Source organism: Ochotona curzoniae, unplaced genomic scaffold, assembly GCF_017591425.1.
Source record: "Ochotona curzoniae isolate NIBS_2020 unplaced genomic scaffold, NIBS_Ocur_1.0 contig_2235, whole genome shotgun sequence".
Taxonomy (NCBI): domain Eukaryota; kingdom Metazoa; phylum Chordata; class Mammalia; order Lagomorpha; family Ochotonidae; genus Ochotona; species Ochotona curzoniae.
Genome location: NW_024465384.1, coordinates 2,124,122 through 2,140,388, shown reverse-complemented (window position 1 = coordinate 2,140,388; position 16,267 = coordinate 2,124,122). Strand labels below are relative to the sequence as shown.

General features: G+C 40.8%; 1 protein-coding gene across 1 annotated transcript; it reads left to right on the top strand.

Annotated features, from left to right (window-relative positions):
- Positions 1 to 437: 437 nt before the first annotated feature.
- On the top strand, positions 438 to 8,025 carry CD69 (CD69 molecule). The gene is made up of 5 exons (XM_040972206.1): positions 438 to 595; positions 4,226 to 4,348; positions 5,243 to 5,439; positions 5,785 to 5,888; positions 6,976 to 8,025. Exons 1-5 carry the CDS (start codon positions 526 to 528, stop codon positions 7,085 to 7,087), a joined length of 606 nt encoding a protein of 201 aa, XP_040828140.1. The 5' UTR covers positions 438 to 525; the 3' UTR covers positions 7,088 to 8,025.
- The last annotated feature ends 8,242 nt before the right edge of the window (positions 8,026 to 16,267 follow it).

Here is a 16,267-nt window from a genome sequence, read left to right as displayed (position 1 = left end):
GTGATAAATCTTTAAGCATTGTCAGATGCAGAGCAGGTGCTTGACAAATATTAGCTGTTAAATTTGTGAAGGAATGAGTGTATAGGATTCCTGGAAGGTACTATGCTCTTTCTCCTTAAATTATTTCTATACAAACCATAGGACTGTTTTAACTTTAAAGCCCTTGCAGAGAGTACACAGTCTTCTTAACATTTTCTAAAACGTTAAGGAGACACATGTGAGGTTCTGGGAAATTCCCACCATCTTTTCATTTTACACCTACATTTGTGAGAAAGCACGTTTTCAAACATCAGGGAAAACCCAGACTTCACCACCACAACACCGTGTAAATTGTCTGGGCCGCTGGAGCATAAATTAAAGAGAACTGACATAGTTGAACAAACGACGAGGTAAGAGGAAGGGGGTGGAGACACCGTAACGGAATATAAATGCCGAGATGCCTCAGAGAGTCACAGACCAAACAGGAGCCCAGGAGAGACTTTCACTGTGGATTAACTTGGCCCGAGTTTACCCCAGGGAATCTTCATGAAGATGGACTCTGAAGGTTGTTCCTTAACGGAGAATAGCTCTTTGCATCTGGAGAGAGGCCAACAAAGTAAGTCACAACTGACTTGTTCTATATTAGTCGTTTACATCTGGTAGGAGTGGGTAGGGAAGAAAATGAAGTTTTATGTGCTAGAGAACGTAGGTTTCATTTCAGCGGACAGAAGAGATAAAGTGAGAAGAGGTTAATTCCTTTTTATATATCAGAAGAGAGGATATCCGAGAGGAAAGGAGGCTACAGAATACATTTCACATCTTTCAAGATCTTTCTTATTTCAGTTTACACGATCTTAAACTTCTTAATTAGAAAATTGCCTGCCCTGGCCCAGTTCTACAGCTGTTGTTTTTTCACCCTGTGTGTACCCCAGGAAATGCTTTCTTATGGAATACTTCGTTTCCCACATAAACTATTGCAGTCTTGGTTGCTTTCCCTTGTGTCTTTATCTGCTTTCTGTATGTTTCGTGCTATGCTGCTGTGGCCATGTTGTTTAGTTGCTGGGAATGTGCAGGTTTTCAGTCTTTCAATATCTTTTCAGTCTTGCAATATCTAGTGTTAATTATTAGGAAAACATAATAAAATAATTCTGAAAAATGTCCTCTTCTGCTTTTAGTATTCCTTTACTTAAAAAATTAGTTTTCTATTTATTTATGAGTGACAGAGAGGTTAAGCGAATAAACAGAGATCCTGTGTGCCGATTCACTTCCCAAATGCCTATCACAGCAAGGGTAGGGCTGGGAGCCAGAAGTCAATCTAGGTCTCCCATATGGGTGGCAGAAAGTCCATCACTTGGACCAGCAATGCTCCTTCCAGAGCCCCGTTCTGTCAGGACGTTGGAGAGAGGAGTGAGTTTCAAAGTTGGGACAGCAGTGTCTTGGTCACTAGGATGGATACCTGCGGCCCCTGCTTTGTCAGTATTTAGGATTCTTTTTCCTTCTTTCTTTTGTTTCAACTTTGAATCACTGGCCCTGAATTATGTACAAAAATCAGGCCTTTATTTCCACTTTTATCAAAACAATGAGCATTAATTTTCCTCTTGTTTTCTATCCACATACCGACTCTATTCCTACTACCAGTATTTTCCTCATTGTTTTTCTAATTCTTTTTCCCTAATGAGTGACTTTTTTTTTTCTAAAGACAGTAATATTGGGGAATTAGAGTGTATTGGCAAGCAAGGTTATTTCAATACAGAGAGCTAAAGTAATCTCAGGCAGAAATGATTTTCTGATTGCATATCTCCAAGGTTGGTTTGCTACAAAGAGTCATCAGTTACTGATAAGCCATTCCTTTGTTTCAAAACAAAAAAATTGTATTTGGGTGAAAGGTGCAAGACCCAAATTTGGGTGTAATCAAGTTGTTCACAACTTTAAGACTTATTTGAATTGCCAAAAATTAAAGGATGAGGGGACAATGAAACTAAGTAAAAGAAAGAAAAGTGGTCATAAAAGAAATTCAGCAACTGAAAGAACTTAATGCCAGAACTAACGTTTTCAACGATCATTCCAATTTTCTGTTGGATATGACTATGCTGTTCTCATAGCTGCTTTATTAATACGAATAATCATTGTTGGGTCACTCCTGGGTGATTAAATAGGTAATAAGAGAGTAGATTTGCTTTGAAATTCTTCATTAGTAATTAGGATTTGTGAGCAAAACAGAAGTCTGCTATTGGGGGAATGTTTTGTTACCTAGGTGACAGGCTGCGGTTAACTGTACCCTCACTAGTGGAAATTCAGTGTTGTCAGAGAATGATCTCCTGAACCAACCCACTGAGGGAGGGAACCAATGGGCTGAGCCAAGGCCTGGAGCACTAGGATGGCTTGGCTGTGTTAGGACCCGTAGAACCATGATGGTCTATGGCTGTCTTGAATCCATGCAGCCCATGACGAGAAGTGAAACTAGACAGAGCTCTGATCTTGCTACCCTTCCTACCGAAGGCTGTGTCTGGTGATAAGTGGGTGAGTGACAAAGGAAGATCTGCTCTGAGAAGCAGAGAGGAATGGAACCAGAAAGGAGTGAGACAAAGGCTTCTATTGCAAAACCCAGGTATAGCTCTGTGCTGGGAAGAACATGCTGGACAAAGGCAGAAGTTGACATCCAACTCCTAAAGGAAAAAAAAACCAAAACCACGTGGATTTCAAAATAGGCCCTAGACACACACCATTTTAATCATGAAAATGATTTAACATTTGAGACGATTTCTTACTCTTATAGGCACTTTCCCTTTCATCCTTTTAGAGAACATTCTAGGGATTGTAAAAGGGAATTTTAGAACAAAACAGGAAATATTTGTAGGGCCATGCTTCTCAAATCCTGATCATTCATTCTGTAAAAGTAAACTGCACAATCGGAGTGAAAACGTTCCTTTTTCCCAGACTTCCTTCTAGTCTGTTTTTAAACAACCAATTATCATCTTTCACATTATATTCCTATTCTAAATACTTCCACAAAAATATTTCTTACCGGTCAAAGAAAAATTTGACTGTCTTCTTTTTATTTTCATGCAGAAGGAGAAATAAAAAATTAATCCTTATTGCTTTCTCTGTTATTTTAATTTCTTTTGGTGGAAAAGTCAAATATTTTACTCTTCAGTCGCATATCCTTTTGATTGATGTGTAATTTACAACGAATGCATTGGTTACTGGTGTATAGGCTAATGAGTTATGACAACGTGTAACCATAATTCCAATCAACATCAGAATATTTCCATCACCTGAGGAATTTCCCTTGTATCTCATTCCAGCTTAATTGCCTTTCCCACACACCTAAAGAGAACTATTTGATTGTTCTCAACATATCTTAGTTTAGCTAATTTTGTCATGTAAGTGAACATCTCCACACCAAGTGATATTTTATGTTTTGATTTTTTGTTTCATTCAACATCATTGAGATTCAGCATCAGGCTTTAAAAAATTGCTGAATACTTTTTTTGTGTCTTACTATACTGTGATTTACGTACTTGGTCCCCTGTCGATGGTTAGGATTCAGCCCTAAAGAATAAAGCTGATGTGAACATTCTTGTACAAAGATTTGGGGAAACTATCTGTCATTTACTCTGTGGCTACACATAAAAGGCTGGATCATAAGCAATTACGTATCTAATCTTATAAAAATATTTCCAAAATATTGCCTCAATGACTGCTCTACCTATAATGTAGAAAAATTCAGTTGTTCCACATCTGCACCAATTTTAATAAAACAATGATCATGAAAACATTTACATCTTTCCAATTTTAGACATGAAATATCAGCTCCAGGTTTTATTTTACATTACTCACATTTATACCATTCATATTGTCTCTCAAATGGTAACTATAGGAGGTGAAAGATGTTGTTATGTCTTCCAGGGTAACTGTGTTTTTAGAAAATGTTCTTATCTGACCAAAACAATCAATAGTGATTGGCTTAAAATAATCAAAGCTACAAGATGGATATATTTGTACTAAGCACAGACAGAGGGATAAAATGTACATATTTGAACATGATTTTAGTATCTCTGTGTTAAACCTGAATTGTTTTATTTGTAGCCACAAAGAAACTCTATTGCCTCACAGTTTGGGGAAACTAACTTACAAACTGAAAGAGATTGGGAAAAAAAATCTTATTTTTTAAAATATAAATGCCTCCAAGAAAGTGTCCCATGTAAAACAAACCTGGATTCATGATCACTTTTCTCTGTTTCAGATGATGCCAGGCTCTCCCGTTTTACAACGAGTCATGAAGGATCTCTCCAAGTGCCCATCCCATGTGCTGTGATGGGCGTGGTCTTCACCACCCTTTTAATTATAGCTCTCATCGCCTTATCAGGTGAGTCTGCGCTCATCAGCTGCCAGCATTCCCTGCTCTTGTTAATTTGGGATTACCCCAGTGACCACACATGGCTAACTTTCTACTGGGAAATACATAACAGTCCCTGTTTGGGGGAGGTGTCTACGATTTATGCATTATTTAGGAACAAAAATGACTTTTGAACACATGTTTCCAACTGGAATGAAAGGTGGTCATTTGCATTCTAAGAAAGTAAATAGATGGAAAAACATGGACCTCATACTCAGTGTTGATGGAAAAACTGATATCAAAGCCATGAATTAATTAGGAAGTAGCCAAGTTTTGCCTTTTATCTCAAAGCCCACAGAAGAGTAGCTGAGAATTCTTCAGATTGTATCTAGAAAGTCCTCATTAGTATTGATATATGTAATGATTCAGCTACAATAAGAGACACTGGTGTCTTGCAAATTTAAAATTCTGCGATTTTTATGTAAGATCCTCAGTAACAGGTATTTCTGAATTTTGGATTTGTTTGCTGAAATTCACTTTTTGAAAAAAATGTCCCCACCTAGTATAATAGCTATTACTTCTTTAATTACCTCCACTTTGCATTCTGATTCAAAATTTTACTTGGAATTGATAATGCACTTTTTACACTTTTCAATCAAAGACTCTGGGTATTAAAAAATAAAGCAGAAAAGAAATACCCCACGTTCTGATATTATGGCCCTAAGGTTCCTTGGCCCCCATATCCTGCAAAATAATGTTTAGGCACCATGGAAGTCTAATTGAGGTGGGCTTTCTTACTCAGAATTCTCCTCCTGGCTGTGTGCTTTGCTTTGACACTCAGGACAGCTCCGTCTCTGTAGCGTTGCATGCTGTGGGCAGTTGGATTCTTCCCTTGCTAACGCAGACCGTTTCGCCTTTTCACAGTGGGCAAATACAATTGTCCTGGCCAGTTCTCAGTGCCTGCACCAGAAGGCGCCGCTGCTTCCTGCTCAGATGACTGGGTTGGTTACCAGAGGAAATGTTACTACTTCTCCACTGAAACACACAGCTGGCCCCTGGCCCACAATTCCTGTTCCAGACTTGGTGCTACTCTTGCAGTCGTTGATTCGGCAAAGGACATGGTAAGATCAGAGGCGATTTCATGAGATACTGCTATTGGATCTACTGGGAAGAGACTGTGTTTGCCTTCTGTTTCTTTGTGAGAACATTGTACCTATTTTGTGTGCAGGAAACCTTAGCCACAGAGAGTCATAACATTAGCCTGCAATCAAAATGAGAGTTCAGCTTGGTCTCTTAAGTTTGATTTTATTGCACAGCTTCCAAGATCAGAAATTCAAATGAGCTGATCTTATTTTAGAACTAATAAATGATCTTTAACTCGCAATTTTGGGAAACAGGATTTATTATGAAATTTTCCAGTAATTTGTTTAACATAGCAGCTCTTCTGTATTTTTTTTTTTTTTAAGATCTTTCTAAAGCGATATGCGGGGAGAACAGACCATTGGACTGGGCTGAAAAAAGAGGCTGGTCAGTCATGGAAATGGCCAAATGGCAAAGAATTTAACAACTGGTAAGCCAAATTCTTATTTTCTCTTTTGAGCATGAAGGATGAGCTCTTAATTAACAAATTCGAACAGCTTTCCTATGATAATGCAAAATAAAGCAGGATTTTTCATCTCGTATTTCTGTTTTGGTGGAAAATCATTCCAACAACTTTTAAAGATTTCTTTATTTATTGGAAAGTCAGAATTACAGAAAGAGAGGGAGAGATGGAGACAGAGGACTTTCATCTGCTGGTTTACTCCTAAGATAAGAATGATGACCAGGGATGACCCAAGCCAAATCCAGGAGCCCAGAGCTTCCACCAGGTTTCCCATGCAGATGAAGGGTCCCAGCACCAAGGAGTTATCCTCCACTGCTTTCCCTCAGTGATCACCAGGGAGCTAGATGGGAAGCAGAACAGTCAGGACTTGAACTTGGGTCCATATTGGCTGCCCACTTCATTGGCAGCAAGTTAACCTGCAATGCCATAATGCCAACCCCAATTCCTTTTCACTCTTTCCAAATTTTCATCTCCACAGGGATAAAGTACATTTCCAATGCCTATTTATAAGTTTCCATGGAAAATTTCTCCCAGAATTAAAAACACTGACTCTTTTCATTACCCATATTTATGCTTTATTTATATTTACACTTTATTTTTGTCATTTGAGAATACAACTTGAATAAATTTCTCAATAATTTTTTGCTACATATTGAAACAGTAATAAGGCTGAAGCTTCAGCTCTCTAGTAAAGGGATTCTGCATAAGTGTCTGATGGTTTTATGTTCACGCATGGGTCTCAGGGGCACAAACTCCTACGTGTGCATGCACTGGAATGCATGATGCTGGGTGCATATAATTTTGGGAATTATTTCTTGATGAATCTATGAACTCAAAAATAACGAAGACTCATTCCTGTGCAAGCCAACTGAATGGATGATTTACTTTTATTTCAGCATGTTTTCTCCACGTGTTACTCCTTTCAATTCTTGTGTATTGGACTTACCATATACACCCTACTATACTACACACACACACACACACAGGATAAGCTTTGCATTAGGATTAATGCATGAAAATGACATTAATTCTAAGTTTCTTTATGATTTTACAGGTTCAACCTTACAGGGTCCGAGAACTGTGCATTTCTGAACAGCACCAGCATTGGCAGTGCAGAATGCGAAAGGGATTTACATTGGATCTGTAGCAAACCCTCCAAAGAATGAAGAAATCTTTTCGAAACTATAAACTGTTGTATGTGAAGGAATGCTGCTCTACTGCTAGAACTTTCTGAGAAAGACTTTGTGAGAAAGCTTTGTAGCATCCTGGAAATCTTTAAAACAGGACGGTGGGAAAAGGGACAGGCATTTCAGGAAGATCTGCATTGAACACTTCTTTTATTTTTTATTTTTATTTTTTGTCGTGAGATGGAAACGTCACAGGTTGGCTGATTGTCGTGTGGAAGAATGAGTATGAGGATTTTTCAGATGCACTTTATGTCTATTTTCAACCCAGGAATGAGAGACTCACTGGGTTTGGACTCATTATTTATTGTTGAACCACCACCAGTGAAGGGCCCTTCACGTACTTGCACTATTTGGAAGAGTTGGAGGGTCGCTCTGCAAATTGAATGTAAACCAAGGGGGTTTTGCGTGAGCGAGATGCTCAGTACAGGTGAATGCTTTACACTCAGCATTCACGAGTGGACACGTGCTTACGGAAGGAAACTTTGCAACAGGTCCCTCTTTTTAGAGAAATTTGCCAGTTTGTCACTTTTGCTCTCAAAAGAGAGTTGGTTATGTACATGCATACTTTCTTAATTGCAGGATATTTTTGATATCTCTGCTTTAAAGCCTTCTATGCAATGTTCTGCAGAGAAGCCATAAAGGCAAAGAATAGGATGAAATGTGTAAAACAGATAAATTTGAAAAATGTACCATGCGTGGTATGGTAAATCTCTATCAGGAAATATTTCATAATAATCAAACATAGACTAATACTATAAGGTTGTACCTTCCCTAATACATGTTTGTTATCATGTGCAATATACATCATGTGAAAATATTTTCCTATGTGCAATAAAGCATGTCAATCTGTTCATATTTCAAATTGAGTGCAGTTAAGCTGTTTTTTTGTGCACATGAAAATAAACGTAGAATCAGTACAATGATTTCTGAGAAACATTTATTCCTAAAAACAGTGTTTATTCATTTATTACATTAAAAACAGTGTCTCGGGCCCGGCGCGGTGGCGCAAGTGGTTAAAGGTCCTCGCCTCGCACGCCCGGGATCCCATATGGGCGCCGGTTCTAATCCCGGCAGCCCCGCTTCCCTTCCAGCTCCCTGCCTGTGGCCTGGGAAAGCAGTCGAGGATGGCCCAAAGCTTTGGGAACCTGCACCCGCGTGGGAGACCCGGAAGAGGCTCCTGGCTTCGGATCGGCATAGTATCGGCCCGTTGCGCTCACTTGGGGAGTGAATCATCGGACAGAAGATCTTCCTCTCTGTCTCTCCTCTCTGTATATCTGCCTTTCCAATGAAAAAATAATAAAAATAAATCTTTAAAAAAAAAAAACAGTGTCTCATATTCAAATATAAGACAGAACATCCTGACTTTTAAAAAGAATTACATTTCTGACAAAACTTTAGTTTCATAACATGGCCTATGTATTTTAAATTGTTCTCATGTATGCCTATCCTAAAGGGCCACATGCATTTTTCTGTGTATAGTAGATGCTTATAATAATTGGGTCCTCATGATATTTGCTGCGGAAACATCTTACTCAATCCTTTAAGTACACACTGTTTTAATCTTGAAAACTGGGTATTTTCAAAATTGTTTTATAAGCATATTTTCAATATTGTTCCTTTCTGAAAGCTGGTAATGTGTATGCTTTTTTTCATCTGTTGTTACTAGCATGTCTCATGCATATGTATACACACATACACAATGTAGGTTTAGAACACTTCTTGGTGAAAAAAATAGACAAGTTTCTTTGTAAAATATTTCTTCATATTTATTTGTGAGACATACACACCACACACACACTCCCATGTACTGGCTCACATTACGTGCTTGCAATGGCCAGGGATGGCCCAGGCCAAAGCCAGGAGCCAGGAACTGAATTCAGGTCTTTCATGTGGGTGACAGGGAGACACGTGCTTGCACCATCACCCACTGCCTCCCAGGGTGCATGTTAGCAGGAAGTTGGAACCGGGAGACGGGTCAGGCTCAGATCCAACATGGCATGCAGGTGTCCCATGCAGGGACTTGAGGTCTCTTTGCCCCAGCATTCTACCAGTAACAACAGCTTGAGTCATCTTAGCACAGTCTTGTGCTTGTGTGGTATGTGTGGAGTGTGTCAGTGGACAGGATGGCTGCCCAGGACCAGGGCTCAAGGAATCATGTGGCCTAAGTATTGGCTCTTACAGCCACTGCCTAACTAGTTATTTTGTTGAGAATCAGAAACTCAGTTAAGATTGATTAGATGTTAAAATAGCTTATACAAATGAGCATAGGACAGTATCTGGATCATAGCAAACCCCAGAGATGATGAAATGTTAACAGTGATGATTAGCAATGGAAACACGATACCATCAGATTTTCAGGTTGGGCATAGGCAACATTTCTATGGAATAGATTTAATTCATTTTTTGGAGGACTTTGTAAAAAAATGTATTCTTGGTAAAGTGATAAGGATGTTGCTTGGGATCCTTTATCTTTCATTTCCTGGTGCCTGGATTTGAGTCTTGGCCCCCTTTCCGATCCCATGTACTTGGGAAGCAGCAGCTTGTGGCTCAAACACTTGGGTTCCTGTGACCCTCTTGGGAGACCTGAATGGAATTCTTGGCTTCTGACGTCAGCCTAAACCAGTGCAAGGTACTGTGGGCACTGGAGACGTGGAAAATTTCTCTACTTCTGCCTGTTTCTCTTTCAAATTCAAAATGAGTAAGTTTGAAAAATAAAGTGAAAATATTCCATCTACAAGAGCACCTGCTATTGTGGTGGACGTGAGAGTTAAAATACTAGACAGATTCGGCTTGACAGTTGGCTTTGTAGAATTTGTGGTCTATTTGTAGAACACACAGGAAGATACATGACAAATATGATGACCAATAGAATATCACATAGAAGAAATGGAAGGCGCTGTGGCAGCCCACCACAAATGTATTGCCCTTGCTTGCTTATGGTTTTGAACTTTCGGTTTGTCTTCAAACACTAACTGTAAGACAGTCGCCTCAGAGAGTTGCATGAAAGCATACATATTTCAAATATCAATCACCTGTGTTTCAAGATAATTTCATTTTAACTGTTTTCATCTGTTGCTTTCACATAGAAAGGGTGAGATCTTCCATCTGCTGATTTGCCCCCCAAATGGCTACAATAGCTTACGTGGAGCCTGGAATTCCACTGGGTCTCCCTCGTGGGGATTAGACGACCAAGCCTTTGGATCATTTGCTGCTGCTGCTTTCCCGGGTGGATTAACTGGGAGCAGGATTCAAAGCGAAGCAACCAGGACTCAAACCAGCATTCAAACTGATGCCAGAATCACACGGGACTTAACTCCCTGTGCACAATACTAGCTCCTCAATGCAATTCTTTTCAGAAAGAGCAATTTCTATTAGAAATTATAGTAATAAACATAGCAAATGATTTCCTAGGGGGAAAATGTTGGAAAAATACATGAGCAGAAATTTTGTTGGCATTAAATTATGTGAACGACATTTTTTCTCCCAGCATAGTAGGAATATAATTGAAAGCAATTTTGAGGCATCTTTATAATTTAACGTTTTTCTACATCGAATAGGCTTTTTATTCTTAAGAAAAGCTTTTTAGAAAAATCACAAACAAAATTCATAGAGGGAATAATTTTGTTATTGGCAGTTTTGTTTCCACAATCTTTTAACAGTATCCTCTTGATCACCAGTGTGCTGCAGCATCATCTAGCGGTTGAATAAAATCATTGCATCTTTTTAAATTTTTAAAGTTTTTTTTAAAGATTTATTTATTTTTATTGGAAAGTCAGATATACAGAGAGGAGGAGAGACAGAGAGGAAGATCTTCCGTCCGATGATTCACTCCCCAAGTGAGCGCAACGACTGATGCTATGCCGATTCGAAGCCAGAATCCAGGAACTTCTTCTGGGTCTCCCACGCAGGTGCAGGGTCCCAAAGCTTTGGGCCGTCCTTGACTGCTTTCCCAGGCCACAAGCAGGGAGCTGGATGGGAAGTGGAACTGCCGGGATTAGAACCGGCACCCATATGGGATCCCGGCGCATTGAAGGCGAGGACTTAAGCCGCTAGGCCACGCCGCTGGGCCCTTTTAAATTTATTTTTGATGACATTTACATAGTTGATTAGGGTGGGAATTGTCAAGAGTTAGGGGTAAGTAGACAAGACCATTGTTTCTATATTTTCTTTTTTTCTCCTTCTGTATCTGGGGGAAGGGGGAAGATAGAGCATCCAGTCTTCCAACAGTCTCAATACCAAGGCTGGGAAACAGCCACCCAACATCATCCCGGGGCCCTCAGTATGGAGCGTGCTCCTAGGATTCTGCGTAGGTGGTTTTGATTGTCCTGAAATGCTGTTGTTACCAATCCAAGGATTAGGGAATCCTTCCCAGGTCCATTGGCTGACATAGTCCACTTTTGAGTCTCCATTCACCCAGATGGTTTGCTGCCACCACTTGGCTGGGTTAGTTGATCCATTCGTTCTGCCCTCCTTCCTCTCTTATGGTAACTGATATCCTCTGCAGGCTCCGACGGACTGCCATATCCTCCATGTGTATCTGGACATGCTGTCCAGAGCTCCACCTAAGCCACTGAGGAGGCCCAATTCTGACACATGCACTCCACTATCAGCACGGAACCTGCAATTCTCCCCATGGTTGGAGTTCTGAGTCTAGCGATTCAGTTTGGGGGATCCCTAAAGTAACCTCGTTTGGGGTGATCCCAGACCTGACTCTTGTGTGTGCTTTCCAGTATGGGGTTCAGTTCTATGGGTTTCTCAGTATGGGGTTCAGCTCTGTCGGTCACCCACATTAGCTTACGTGTGCACTGGTAGGTGCAGTAGCTAGATCAGTTCTGTTTCTAGCCCTGTTTCCTATGCAAACCAATGGTGTGCTACAGCCAAGCCCAGCCCTATCCACCACACACTCGACCTTCACGTATACCAGCAGGAGCTATAACCTAGCTATAACCTAGTTGCAGGGATCCCCAATAACTCACACGTGGCCCACTCCCAGCCTGTCCCTTCCTATGCTTGTCATTATGTGCCACAGACTGGTCCTGTCTGTCCCACAACCCATTCAGCTCTCGTACATGTCAATGGACGTTAAAGCCTAGCTCAACCCAATTGATTCCACTATCCAGCCCACACTTGTGCCGGTGGGTGCCACCCCCTATCTAGCCCTGCCAGCCCCTAGTCCTGATTCCCATGCTCACCAGTGGGAATTGCAGCCCATTGGAGAGGTGCTCACAGTTTCCCTACTGGGCCCACTGTCAATCCTGGATCTTGCACTCTCCAGGTGGTTCTGCCATCTAACTTGACAGGATTTGCCTGCTGATGCTGTGGCAATGCCAACCAGCTTGCATCTACTCTGACTTATACATGCATAAGTGGGTACAGACAGTGAGCCCAGCCTGGTTCTCCCCCAATAAAGCTCACATGCAAGCCAACAGGCACTGGACTTTGATGTGGTTTATGGGTGTCAGAGGCAGCAGCCGACCTCAAGTGACACAAAGCTCACTCCAACATCGCCTCAGTTTGGTATCAGTAGTATAGCATGTTAGAAAAGAAACAGCTTTAAGAGAAACTTCTATTAAGTTTATAGAGTGTATTTCAAGAACCAAGATAAGATAAATTCTATTCCTTTCTATCATTTCTGTAATAAAATCCCTCCCTTTCCTTGTCTTCTTCCCAAATTGCTATTTCACGTTGGAGAATTATACTGGCCATTTATAGAGTATGTCAGAGGAACATAGCTTGAACTAAAAGAGGAAGTGGGTTACAGAATGTAGAGATGAAATGTATTCTGTCACATTAATACAGCAAAATTATTGCATGTTTATGCTGAAAAGCAACTTCAGTATAAGAACTATGGCTAATCATTTCTGTATTATGTAGATACTCAAAGATCGATGACTTTGATAAGACTGAGTACAAATCTCCACCTCCGAAATGTGGTTAGTTATATTTTACTATTTTTTTTTAGATTTATTGATTCATTTTGAAAATCAGAGTTATGGGGTGAAGGAGCTGTGTGCATCAGTGGACAAGGGAGCTATTTACAAGCTAGGAACACCTGACTTTGTGTCTAATCTTGGAACACCAAATGACAGACCAAAATCCACAATGCTAATCTCTTGCTTGTGCCTCTTTCTGGTTAAATATAACAGAAGAGAGTGTCCCTGGCCTCAATACTATCTCTTCTATGATTTCCTTGAGTTGTAAATAACAGACCAAAGCATACCAAGATGCTGTGTTAGTGTCTTCTGTCTTCTCTAACTTTTTTTAGTTTTGCTGACGTAAGAATAATTATGCTAAGAATTGCTAGTTTCACATGAGATAAGAATTAATGAAAGCCTTGGTGTGACATCTGTGTTCTTTTGGGGTGTAAAAATCTCTGTATTTCCAAATAAAGTGCGTCATCTGAAAGTGTAGATGATGGCCGCAGTGTAGAATAATAAAATAATTTCTCCGTTAAGCTTCTTATTATTGTCTGTTTGATTAATCCTAACATGGGGGTAGGGGAAAGAGAGAGGGCGGGGGAGAGAAAAAGACAGAGAGAGCTCTTTCATCCACTGGCTCCTTCTCAGTTGCCCACAATGGCCAGTACTGAGCCAGGGCAAAGCCAGGAGCCAGGAGCTTCACCCAGGTCTCACACATGCATGGCAGAGGCCCAAAACACTTGGGTTATGTTCCACTACTTTTCTTAAGCAGGGAAATGGATTGGAAGTGGAGCAGCTGGGGCAGCAGTCAGCATCCACTGAGAACCAACAAAACAGACAGCACTATTATCCACTATGCCTAACACTGACCCCTAGATTTTACTTTTAACCTGGGATCTGAGTGAGATTTATTGAATGCAATAGTATATTCTATTTGTAAAACAGATTTAATTATTTATTTAAAAGGCATAATACACAAGGAGAAAGTGAAAGTGAGAGAGAGAGAGGGAGGGAGGGATAGAGCGAGTTCTGTTCTCTCATTCATCCCCAAATTTGCTTGCAGCAGGTGGAACTGGGCTGATCAGAAGTCAGCATCAAAGACTAGGGTTCCCACCTAAGTGCAGTGATCCAATCACTTGGGCCATCTTCTGTTGCTTTGCCAGGAAGCTGGATCAGAAGGGGTACACACTTGAGCTGGTGCCCATATGGGATGCTGGCACTGCAGGTGGTGGCTTAACAACTATACCATGATCCTGACCTGAAATGAATGCTCTTAATGAAACAACTGATATGCTCAAGGCCCAGCATGATGTTCTTGTGGGGAAATCCTCACCTTGCATCCACCAAGACCTCATGTGGGCACTGCTTCGTGCCCTAGCTGCTCCACTTCCCACCCAGCTCCCTGCTACTGGCCTGGGGAAGCAGTAGAAGATGCCCAAAGCCTTGGGACCCTGCACCGGTGTGGGAGACCCAGAAGAGGCTCCTGGCTCCTGGCTTCAGATTGGCTCAGCTCCAGCCGTTGTGGCCACTTGGGGAGTATATCTCTCTGTATCTCCTCTTGCTGTATTTGGCGTTGCAATAACAAAACAAAACAGTTCTTTTTTTTTTTTTTTAAATCTGCTCATAAAGTTCATGAAACTTTTACCTTAATGTGTGGCACTTGACTTTGGTTTTCACGGCCTTCCTATGATTCCCAGCTTTAATGTGAACATCCACACGGACACAGCCACTTGCGCGCTAGATCTGTTCTGCTCCAGACATTCACTCACTCTTGGTCAAGCGTGTCCTTTGAAGATAAGAGGATAAACTTGCTTACACAGAGGCAAATACCCCTGGCAAACATGTCTACTGTCATCTATCACCTAGGGATTTTTGTATGGATGGAATGAAAAGGTTAAGCCAGCGGAGGACACTGCAGAGGCTGCTGCATCCTGTATTGCAGTGCCTGGCTCTTGCGTTTCAGCTCCGACTGATGGAGAGGACTCAGGTGCTTCCAGGCTTCTCATGTTGGCCAAGTGAGCCACAGGATGAGATTTCTCCTTGTCTTTCTTAATTTTTTTAAAATAATATTTATTTTTCTTGGAAAGGCAGATATAGAGGGAGGAGGAGAGACAGAGAGGAAGAGCTTCCATCCGATGATTCACTCCCCAAGTGGCCACAACAGCTGGAGCTGAGCCAATCCGAAGCCCACAGCCTCTTCCAGGTCTCCCACATGGGCGCAGGGCCCCAAAGCCTCGGGTGGTCCTCGACTGCTTTCCCAGGCCACAAGCAGGGAGCTGGATGGGAAGCGTGGCTGCTAGGATTAGAACCGGCGCCCATATAGGATCCTGGCGCGTTCAAGGTAAGAACTTCAGCCGTTAAGGCTATCGCACCATGCCCTTCTCTCTGTCTTTTTGCATTTCAAATAGAACAAAATAAAGTGAAAAATCCAAATATTAATAGGTATGAAATGTAAGCATTCTATTTCATGAGGTCTGGAGTTGATGACTGAGTAATGGAAAATTTTTGAAATAAGCAACAGCTGGCATTGGTTAAAGTGAACAAATGTGCCTTAGTCATACGACCACTTAAAAAATGACAAATTCCAAATCCAGTATTGTTACTTTCTGTTTTCATTCTCTCCTCTAGAACACAATTCATCTTTTCTATTAAGAAGTTTATGTAGCTTGTTTAAATAGCAAAATCTCTACCTCGTTGCATTGCCCGTGTGAAAAAAAATTCAATTGTCTGCCTGAAGAATTAATTTCTTTCATACTTTCCAAAGTTTACAGTTATCAAGTGACTGGAGTGAGAATTTTTTGGCTGTAAGAGCACCGGATTTCTTATTTTTAAATAATGTTCCTTTAATTTATCCAGAGGCTAATCTGTTTTCTTTTCTCTCTAGACTGAACATTTTAATTTCCTGTGAGCTGATAAAACCTAATTTGCAAAAAATTAACACATGCTAACGCCAGGTTCTTAATCCCCAACCCTCCGAAGATCTCAGACAAACACTCCATTTTTCTAGAGGCTATTTTTTTTTTTTTAACTCAATTCAAGCAACAAAATTGGCATTTGATTCTGATTCTACGGTTTAGTTTCTGTTCTGGGAGAGAAACTCCTTTTCTCAGAGATTTGGGGAAAGCATCTCTAGTTTGCTCATCTGATTTTACAATGTCAGACGCGAGAAAACACAAAATACAAAGATGAAGTTACTTACCTATGATCACACTTACGAGCAGAAGTCAAACATCTTCCTGTC